At 42.2% G+C, this 11,276-nt stretch overlaps 1 protein-coding gene across 1 annotated transcript; it reads left to right on the top strand.

The window, feature by feature from the left end:
* The first annotated feature begins 2,747 nt into the window (after positions 1–2,747).
* Positions 2,748–3,473, top strand: TMEM215 (transmembrane protein 215). Its single transcript, XM_036403758.1, has one exon. The coding sequence runs from the start codon at positions 2,748–2,750 to the stop codon at positions 3,471–3,473; it is 726 nt and encodes a 241-aa protein (XP_036259651.1).
* Positions 3,474–11,276: the final 7,803 nt, after the last annotated feature.

Here is an 11,276-nt window from a genome sequence, read left to right as displayed (position 1 = left end):
ATCCATTCAAGAGGGGAGAAGAGAGGTTGCCATTGAAAACTGAGGTAAAAACATGGTTGAGTACCTAATTTTTGTGTACAGCACTGGAACAGAAACTTCACCTGAAAGGAGTCATTTTTCTTCTCTAGTTATGAACAGGATAGAAAATGCAACTATTTGCATTGTTGCTCAGTTGTGTTAAGTGGCACTTGCCAATCTCTTGATTTCTAGCTTGGGAAGACAATTTTAACAATTGTGGCATGCTTTCCTGGAACTGGGTGATTGTTTTCCCTTTCTATCCCCTCCTGCTGGAAGCATACAATCTTGTCTTGAAATCACTCACAAAGCGACAAATTGAAGACATTTAGTTCCACCTTTGTCCTGACATTTTCTGTGTTTTTCTGTCCACTAACAGCTTTCTGTTCCAAAGTAGATGTTCCCTCTTCCATCTCAGTAAGCCTGTTGCTTAAATTTGAAGGGCCATTTTTACTCCTGTTAGATACTCTGACATGTACTTCAGCTCTTACAGCAATTTTCCCCTCCACAAATGCCACTAATATTTACATTTCTGTGTCCTTTTTCTATCTCTGAAGGACTGTTGATGAGTACAGCTTCAGGTAATTGCTTTTCCCAGGCATCATAATTTGTTTTTCAACAAAAGAACTATTTCCAATTTTTTAAAAAACTATCCAAATGCAGTAGGGGAGTTGAAGGAAGGTCAAGGAGCAGGAACAGTGACTTTCATTGGCATTAGTTACCAACATACTCATAACTTCATAACTTACAACATTTTAGTTATGTGGGACAGGCTTGCTGAAGGTTAATCACTTCCTTTCATCCAGAATCTAGCTGATGGATAAAAAAGGCATTATTAATTCCTAAGTAAGGACATAAAAGCTATGTCTCTGAATAACAGCAGATGGAAAGAAACAGCAAATTTTCACTCTGGAAAATAGGAGCTGAGAACGCTACTGTCATTTCTCATACTACTAAATCCTGGAGAGTGGCAAAAGTAGAAGTTAACTTGTGCTGGCTGGAAGGTTTTGAGTTTTAAATCTTTCAGTCAAGAAAGGTATTTCTAACAGAGTCCAAAAGATTCCTGTTTCAGCCCACTCTGCAACAGGTGAGAGGTTCATTGTGAATTTTACTGGACAATTTTCGGGAGGACAAGTTGAAATAATGATCATGGTCCATTACTAACTTTTAAGCTCAAACCCAGACCATTGCCACTGATTTAAAAACTCTCCCCACTGTGTACTTCTACTCCCATTTACTCATCCTTTAAATGAAACAGTAAATACTATAAATTGACACCCTATTTACAAAATGTCCTGTAAAGCAAGAGTTGTTCCCACTTGCAAAATTATATTCTTGGACTTGGTCTCTGCAAGGCAAGTTTGAAATCTACAAGACAGAGGTGCTCTATTGATGTTGTAGTGTACAGGGGGTAAATAAAACCCATGCTTTTCATGACCTGAGAAACATCTGAGTGTTTTCTAAACTGGCTTCTCTGAGCTTTCCAAGTTTGTAGTATGAGGAAAATGAATCATGTTAATGGGAAAACTTAAAGAAACCTTGGTTTCAAAATTGTAGTTCAGAGTGTCCTTTTCTGTTACATTAACTTTCTTGGAAGCTTTCTGGTATCACTGCTTTTTGTCTCCCAGTATCTCTGCCCCAGGTGAAAGCATTTACTCTTTTGTATCACTGGCAACCTGCCTGAAGATGCTGCTGCCTTTCCCATTCCCACCTGTTTGAGATCCTTTTCTATACTCATTCAGCTGTTGGTGCTTACTTCAAATTGCCATCACCGAAGTGCATCAAATCACAGGGACAGAACGTCACCATCACAATCGGCAGGCCATGGATACCGAGGTATCCCAACATTCATGTTCATTCTTGGGGAGGGAATAACATCAGGAGAGGCTTTCTCCCTAGGGGCCACCTTCAGGATGAAATCCAGCTGCCGCAGAGCATCTCCTGAAGCCTTGCTCTCCACAGGTGCCTAACTCAGGAGAAGACTCGGGGCAGGACTTCTCTCTGCCCAGGAGACAATTCCTTTCAACAACTTCGCAAGCCCCGTCCTCACCGAAGAAGACGCTTTAGGCGCGGGGGCCGCGCGGAGGATGCACATGCCGGCTTCCCGAGGAAAGATGCCCGTCGGGGGTCCTCTCCCCTCCGCCCAAAAGGGAAAGGCTGCCCGGGGCGGCAGCAGCAGCCGGCCAAGCAGCGGTGGCCATCAGGTAGGGGCAATCCCGCCGAGCCCCCGCGCCGGCCCCGCAGCATCCCGCGCCGGGCGGTGCGCGTACTCACGGCTGTGCGGGGCTCCGGCACAGGGGCCGGACGAGGAGGAGGAGACGGAGAGCGGGCAGGTGAACCCCCGCGGCAGCTGTCTCCCCGGCCGCTGCTGCTGGAAGCCGCCCGGTCGCTCTACCCCCGACCTTCGGCAGGGCTTGAGCCCCCCGGGCCCGCCGCCGGCGCGGGAGGGCTCGGCGGGGCCGCCGGCAGGGGAGCAGCTCCGACCGGCTCCGGGGAGCGAGGGAACGAGCGAGGGAGGGAGGGAGCGAGGGAGGAGGCAGGAGGCAGGACAGCTCCCGGCCCCGGCCCGCCCTCCGTCTGCGGCTCCGCCGAGGGGAAGCCGAGCGGCGCCGGCTGTCAGGGTGCTCCGTGCCTCGCTGCCCGGGAAACTTCGGAAGCTTGCCGGGGAGCGCCTGTCCCCTGCCCCGAGGGGCGCTCCGGTGGAGGGAAGCGTCCCCGTGCGCACCAGCTGGATGGCGCGGACCCTGAGACCTGACGACATCAACCCCCGGACGGGACTGGTGGTGGCTCTGGTCAGCGTCTTTCTGGTGTTCGGCTTCATGTTCACCGTGTCTGGCATCAAGGGAGAGACCCTGGGAGACATCCCGCTGCTGGCCATCGGGCCGGCCATCTGCCTGCCGGGCATCGCCGCCATTGCCCTCACCAGAAAGACCGACGGCTGCACCAAATGTCCCGAGAACATGCGTCCGTGCTGTAAGGAAGTCAGGGACCGGGATGTCATGGAGCTGCTAAGGACCCCCTCCGACCTGGAGTCTGGCAAGGGAAGTTGTGACGAGCTAGACAGGAAAGCTTACCGCAAGGACAGGAGAGGGCTGAGGGAAGAGGACACCGTGTTCATCTGCACCACCAGCACCACCGCCGCTGCCACGGCAGAGTGCAAGAGCCTCACCAAAAAGGTAGAGCAGGAGGAGATGCTGAAATACCTGGAGAGCTGTTACCCAGAGATGCCAGAGAACGTGTTCGTGGGAGATGGCTCCACATACAGTGCCTTGGAGAAGAAGAGCTCTTCTCCCAGCAGGGACAGCACTCCTTGCCCTGACATTGAAGACAACATTTTTGTGGCTCCTAAAGATAGTATCATTGTCTGCTCTTACAAGGATAACAACCCTTATGACAGGTACTGTTGTTACATAAACCCCACTGGAGTCAATTCAGACCAAGAGACGACCATTGTGTGAAAGATGCATACTTTATGTATATGTATGTATACAAAAACTGCAACTTCAGCTTCTTGATTATCTTGGGGATAATATAGCTGACTGCATGGGACAATCCTGATACTATTTCAATTTAAAGTAGTATGTGACTGATACTCAAACCTTTTGTGCCTGAAGTACGCTTTCTGTAAGTAAACAAGCATGTTTAAAGGTTAAAGAATTCAATTTTTCATTTTTGGAAAAAAAGAAATTTCATTTTAATTTTATTTTCTCCCTTTCCCTCCCTTTTGTTTTCCTGCTGCCCAAGCCTGTAGGCACACTGGCAGGAGGGCAGCAGTGGCTGTCAGCTGAGATCAAGAGCTGAATGAAACTCTGGAGCTGACTGTAGGAAAGAATGTGGTGCTCTGTGGCTGAATAAGTTTTTGAAATACTGTCACTTCATTTTGGGAGGGATTGAGAGATGTCAGCATGAACTCCAATAGCTGCCTGATGTCAGGGAGTGTAGAAATCATTTGTCTCCCTTTGTCCTTGCTGGATTTTTTTTTTCCTTTGTGTCAAGGAATAGGTGTCCTGACCCCGTGGGCTCTTCTGAAAGTCTCCTAGGAACCATATAGGCTCAGGAGAGTTTTCAAAGACTAACCCATCATCAATAGCACGAACATAGATGTGTTAGCTTAATTTTCCACTGGTCTAGAGTTCACTGGAATGTTTCTAATACTTTTGGATTTTAGAGTATGCACTTGACAAGGAGAATGCAACATTAACACGACACAGTTCTTGCAGAGACTAGGAGCAGATGTCAGTGAACTCAGGTCTTTAAAATATATTTCAGTACCTCAAAAATCACTTCAGGAATAGACTTCTGTGAGTTATGTTCTGAGTGGGATCTGACTCTTCTGAAAATGCCATTTTCTTGTGCCTTTTCTAAAATGCCAGATATTTCTGTATGGGGAATGCATGGTGACAGTCCACTCAGGGGTCTCAAAGCCATGCTTTGCTGGGAGAAGGGAACAGAGGACCTGACTGACAGATGTTTTTGTCACAGCTTATGGATACATAGCGAGAAAATGTGAAGTGGGTAATGAAGATTAACCATTCAAATTCAGAGCCTGCAGTTTACATACTGAAATACAAACCTGGCTATTCTGTCCAACACTAAGTTGCGTGTTCCATGCTGTGCATAAACATCTTACCTGACCTTGGAGGTGTAGGGAACAGAGATGTGGTGTAACACAATGTGCATGCTAAGCAGCTACTCTCAGTGTTCAGGTCTTAGGGTAACAGTTGCTGAAGCATAGAGTAATTTGCTAACATCTCACAAAGCCCCAGTTCCTATAAGCAAACTCCCAGAACACCAAAAAGTTCCTGTGTGATGAAAGTCTTAATAGCTGCTCCTACTTAGATCGTTTTTGTGAACCATAGGTTGTACCAAAAAAATGCATTGAATTACCAGAGTAGGAAATAAATAATTTATAGCAACCGGAGATGTTGTGTAGAAAATGAAAAGGAATTTTGCACTTAAATGAGGCTTTCCATGCCCATGGAATTGTTTGGAAAGTGAATGTAAATTTTATACCTATACTTATGTGTGTATTTCTTTGTTTGTTGAGAAACTTATGTGAAATCGTAACAGATAATGAGTCTCTGAATATGTTTCCAGAAGAAGGAAACAATTTTCTGGCTAGCTTGTTGTCTTTCAGGCCAAATAAGATGTTAACCCTTTGGCCAGGCTTTGGTCGGCCATCTGGATACTACTATGATAAATTAAAAAAACAGTTGCTAGTTGAAGTTAGGCAAAAACTCTGAATAGGTGGTTACAGGCAGCTGTGCTGCTCAGGCATGCAGCAACAGTACTGTGATAATAAATGAACACCTGCACTCTGTGCAGCCCGGGTTTGATCCAATGAGCAAAGGAATTCCACAAAAACAGACCCTCTCCCTGACACGTTCAACTTCCACATAAAAGCACTCAGTTGTTGTCAGCAGCTTGCCTTCTGCTTAGGCTTAGTCACTGCAGGACCTGATTCTGCAATGTGCAGAGCAAGTCTTTAGTGGCACCAGGAAGTCTTATTTCATGACCTGTGAAGCCAACAGATAAAACACTGCTGATGAACATGTTGACAAACAGGGTCTTTTGCTTTCTGCTTCTAAGCAGAGCGGGTGAAGGCTCTCTTTGCATGCCCAGGGGTGCTCAGCATCCCTGGAGATCAGACCCACCATGAGAAAACAGGCTACTGGGTCCTGCCTGCTGCCTTTGACAGGGTTGTGAGTAATCACTTGCCCTGCATAAGAGAGCACCAGCCCACTGGGAACCTAGATTTGTACAGTTCTGCAAATATACATATATATATAGGAAGAAGTCAAGTTTTTCCATTTTGTCTAGGATTAGATGTTCTCTGTCAAAAGTTACATGGGCTTTTTCAAGACAAGACAGCAAACTCTAGTGACAAATGGAATAGTAAATATGTAACTTGATATACAGACATGCAGATCTGAGTCATGTGCTTTATTCCATTTGTAGTGTAAAAACAAGAGAATGCTTGTATTCAACAAAAGTTTAATGGGAGTGAAAACTTCTCACAACATAGAAAGATGTAAAAAAAAGTGTTTAAAATTTGGTATTTACAGGCAATGTCATCCCTCTATTCATTCAGCTAAGATTTCACAATAAAATACAACTTTAAGCAATGTTTTCAGGCTAATATGCCATAATCCTCTACATTTGTTTATTGAAAGTTTGAGAATTTGAAGTTAGAGAAATCAATTAGTACTGCCTCTGAAGCCTCTTTATTTTTCCTTTTTGTTCCCTGCTAGTTTAATAGAGGATGAAATGGAAATTGATCAATTTGGGCATGAAAAATATGAATTTTAAAATTTGAAAATGAAAGGGGTTTTGAGTTTTTGTTTGTTAAGGGAGGCTAGGTATTAATATTTGGGTTTTGTTTGTTTTTGTTGTTTTGGGGGTTTGTGGTTCTGTTGGTTCTATTTATTTTATAATAAAGTGACCTTTTTATAGTTTTGCCAGTAGAAATCAAATGCATATTTGATCACAGACATCATTACATCATTTTCAAAATTTTTATGCAGATAACATGCCCAGATCAGAGAGCACCTGGGACTTTATTTTCATTCAGCTCAAGTGGACACTAGAACTTGTAGTACCAGTGCTGATCTTAGAACAAGCAGGAATAATCACTTTGCTTTTCAGAGGCAGCTTCTAGTCTGAATTTGGCTTAAGGATACCACAGCTTGGGGTATGATTCCAAGCTGTGACCAGAGATGAGAGCTTCTTTCTGTTCTCGCTACATTAAAAAACCTTCAGGTCAGAGTTCCATTTCTCTCCTCAGTGCTCTCTTCCAAACAATGTATGAAGTTGTAGGGGGGCTCAATTTGAGGGATAAATATCTTGGGGAATAAATGTCTTGTGAACCACATGTTGCTTAGTCCTAAAGTGGCAGGCTGTATAAAGCATTTAATGGAAAACAGTTATTTGGACATTTAGAGAAGTTTCCTAAGATATATAAACTTTCTTTTTGGAATAGCATTTATCATAGTGCCACAGTGTAGTTAATCTTCTTTTAAGAGACAATATAATATGCAGATCAACAAAAGGTAATTTTGTGTTGTTTTGTTTAAATTTCTGTTGTCATAAGTAGCATTGTTAGTCATACAAGCTGATCTCTGCAGAGTCTTTACAAGACAATTTGAAATTTCAATCGGTGTGCACTTTGTCCTCCTGAGTGCAAAACAATAGCTGGTCCTTTCGGCCGGGAACTGAATAAGCAAGAGGTGAGTGTGCTCAGAGTATGTGTCCCTCTGGACTGTGTTGTGTTCTTGATCTGCATTCTGTAGAAGTGTCATACTCTTGCAGAGGCAGTTCCTCCCACTCTGATCCAAACTCTCTGCCGTCCTGGCTCCAGTAACTATTTATTATGTTGTAATTTAGTGGAGTAACAGCTACTGTGACCCCCTCTCACCATATCTGCTGCTACATACCAGACTTCACAGAGTGAGCTCCTGACTTTGGCCAGGGTGGTAGAATTTGACACTACATCATCCATCCAATCTAAGCTGTTATATTGAGACATTCAGTTATATTGTCACTTCTTGCAGCACAAGCTTGGGATTTTGCCATGGGTCAGAGGCGGGTTGATGTCAGGCCACCAAGTACTGGCAACCTGATTTTCATGTGTGTGGGGACCAACCTATTTACTTGCAGGGCACAATCAGCACACAAGACCTTGACTCAGCATGTTGGCAGTAAAGTCATGGCATAGGAAACTTTTGAGTCCTGAAAGGTTTCTGTCAATGCTTCTAATATAAATTGTTTTAAAACTTGTAGAGGAGTTTTCTAATAGATAGGCTAGAGGTGTTGTCTTGACACATGGCATGGGGCATCAGCTGCAAAGCAGCTCATGCTGAGCCCGTTTCCACTCTGAGCCAGTCTGAACATACAATCCCTACAGGGAGAACTGTCAGCGGGTTGGTTACTCCCCTGGTGGTATGGGCTCTTTTATTGCTCTAAACCACAGAGAGAGTGGGTTGAGAAGTCACTTTTCACACACCTTGGCCAACTTTCATAGATAAGCATTACCTTTAATTTAGCAGTCCTATTGGTGCTGGAATTCCAGACGCTCTATTGTCTTTACCAGACACAGAGATTCAGCTTTCATTAGTTTTTAAATCTTTGTGTGTTTTGTGCTCAGAATAGTTGCATAGATTAGCCTTGTGTCAGATACATGGAAATGTTTATGTTTAATGGTTTTACTTACAAGCTGCACCCTGGATGGGTGTGTGTATATATGCTATACATTTGTCTGCAAGGGCAGGAAACAGAATGCACAATCATAACACAATAGTAATTTGAGATCTCCTCAGAGGTGTTTTTCCAACACCTTACTCAGCTTTTCTGCTCAAGTCTATTGCTGAAATTTTAAAATTCCTTCAGTTCTTTAGGAGAGAAAAAACTTCCTAGAAGAACAACTCTGTTGTGGCTTTCTAAGAACACACAGTTCTTCCAGCAGAGTTAAGATATTCCTTGTCTGTGTTTCAGTATGGCCCCTGTGAATTCCTGGAAAGTGAAAACTGAATTTTTCCAGTGCTTTGCATTCAGCATTTCCCCAAACCATTGGTGAATGCCCTGAACCTTTAGTCAATTCTGAAAGATGCATTTCTAGCTTTTTCTTTTTCAACCTAAAGTATCCTTTTCACTCCTCAGGGAGTGAAAAAAGGGTGAAACACTTTGAAAATCTGTCTCTGTACATATTCTAATCAGAGTAGAACAGAAGAGATCTTCATAAAAGCAAAAGAGACCAAAAAGGCATCACACACAATATTTCACTACTTTGTCAGGTTAACCGTGTTGAATTCTTGTCACAAAAACAGTATGTTTAGTGCACTGTTCCATGTGTGTATTGTATCTTTGGTAGCTTACCCAGATGGCTCCTCAAGAAGGGACAGAGGATGTTTTCCTGCCTGAAGGCATGATACAAGAACTACAGGAAAAAAATTACCATGTAGTGGGGATCTGATTTTAGATCTCATCAAAACACTTATTTTCACACCACTCTATTTTAGTAAGAAATGCAGTAATAATCAGCAATTGTGCACAGTCATGAACATAAGGATGCTCCTATATTAGCTTCATATTTGGCACTCTTGGTAAGAATTACTTATTTTGTTGTTGAAATCCAAGGCAAATTTTGCAAAGGTGTAACTAAATATTTCATGTGGAGCTTCCAGATAAAGCTTAGTGCTGTATGAAAACTTTTGAATCCAGTCTTGGCAATTTAGTTCCAGAAAGGATCACATATGTGTTTAAGGCATAGTGCAGAGGAAAGATGGTGTACAAATAATAAGGTGGAATGGGTTGTTTCCCTGTGTGAACCAGAGGACTGTGGTTACTATGCTGTGGGACATTAAATAACATCATGTAGACGCGTGTGTTCTTTGGAAGGTTTCAGTAATTAGGGCTCCCACACAAAGAAATTCTGAACACCCACTCTATCACATTTCCAAACTCTGGTTGTTTTATATCTCTGTATCTGAAAGTGCATTTAAATTTAAAACCAAATTTACCTTAGGAGGAAAGGCAATTTTCCCATATTTTATTTGGAAAGAACATTTTAGTGCAAAAATATTTTATCTTTGAATTCCAATTTAGAATGTATAAAATTGTACAATACAATGTTTTATACTGTGGGGAAAGGAAGAATTGGGAGAGGAATTAGGAAGACAAAGTGCTCATTATCTGAAAAGCAGATGGTGCTCAGCTGGAGTATAAGCAGAACAATCTTGCATAGCCTTGTCTTTTAAAGGTTTTAAAGGACAGCCCCAGAAAGACACTCTTAAAAGAACCAAAGATTTCTACTTTTGAGGTCAATTGAGATGGAAGGGCTATTAGTAATTTTTAGGGGTCTGAGTAGGTGGGAGAGATGTTCTACAAGCTGGGAAAATCTCATACTAATCAGACATTGATCTTAAAGAGACACTGCATCTTTGACTGCATAGTCAGGTTCAACACTCATTTTATGCCCCTGCATTGTTTGCAAAAGACACCTGATTTCACTTCCCTTTTATTTAAACAAATTATTTCATTTGACTAATTGGCTGTACAAAGAAGCAGATAACTTTTCTGTTTGCAAAAAAAAAAAAAAAAGAACCTTGGAATTGGGATTTCCCCCCCCCAAACCAATTAACAAGCAAAGTAAAATATGTTTGCTACCTAATCTAGGGGATAAAGAATAACTTCTGGTGGCAAAACATGGTATTTTCCAATGCCCATGGTTTGAATAAAATCTAGAAAGTTTTACACTTGGAAATACATTAATGAATTTTTGGCTTTACATGTTGTGATTTTTTAAAATATTGTGATTATTCAGTCTGTTCCTCAATATTCAAGCTGAAACAATATAGTGAAGGTTTATCAATCTAATAAAAGACTTTCATAAGTCCATTTCTGTGTTGTGTGATTTTTTTTTAATGTTCCTGCCTGCATTCTCACTGCCAGGTAGATGGAGCTGTAATAAACAATAATCAGAATGCACAATCTTTCCAATAAAATCACCACATTGTGAATAGAGTCTTAGTATCCTCTGTATTTTCTTGCATGAGTATAGAAAATGAATGGCCACTCTGTGAAGTGATCTATAAAGTACATATCACCTTCACTTCTTCAGTTCTATTATTGCAATTGCTTTCCCATTTTCTGGCATGGATAAAATCATCAAGAAAAGGAAGAACACATCAAATATTTCTAGTATATAGTGCCATTTTAGAAAAGAATGCTTGCTAGATTAGCTGACTAGTTCCAAATCTGGGATGTGAATCTGTGGATTTAAAGCATCTCACAGATGAGCACGGTGCTGGTTATCATACTTCAGTTTTACAGGCTGGTAAATGCTTTCCTGTCTCTGAAATATGGCTGTTGTCATTGACTATATCTGTCAAAATGCCTGAGATTAATCTTAAAATACTTGTCAGTTGATTGAGGACACTTCTGTTTGTGTCTGTAATATTCACTGCTGTACTTCTATCTTCCAAAGTCAGTCATATCATCACAGTCATCAGACAAACTGACATTAATAACGACTATTGCTTGAAGTTGCAGGAAAGATATGAGAGATTCAACATAGTCTGTAGAAAATAATTCGTGGGAGATGTTCTGTTGAAGGAGAGGATCAGGAAGTAACAGTAAAACTGAGGTAGGGTGACCCAGGCACTCTTCAGGCTGTACCTCTTTTATAGAAAACTACCATGCTCTAAGACTCCTGAAGTCAGCAAGAGTCTCTGCTGTCCTCAGCAGAACTTGAATACTACCCAAAA

The sequence above is a fragment of the Molothrus ater genome, chromosome Z (assembly GCF_012460135.2).
Source record: "Molothrus ater isolate BHLD 08-10-18 breed brown headed cowbird chromosome Z, BPBGC_Mater_1.1, whole genome shotgun sequence".
NCBI lineage: Eukaryota > Metazoa > Chordata > Aves > Passeriformes > Icteridae > Molothrus > Molothrus ater.
The sequence above is the reverse complement of the archived record's forward strand: the minus strand, read 5'-3'. Positions and strand labels throughout refer to the sequence as shown.

What these genes read in the sequence shown, in the direction of transcription:
- TMEM215 (XM_036403758.1), top strand. Translation starts at nt 2,748, where the DNA reads ATGGCGCGGACCCTGAGACCTGACGACATCAACCCCCGGACGGGACTG.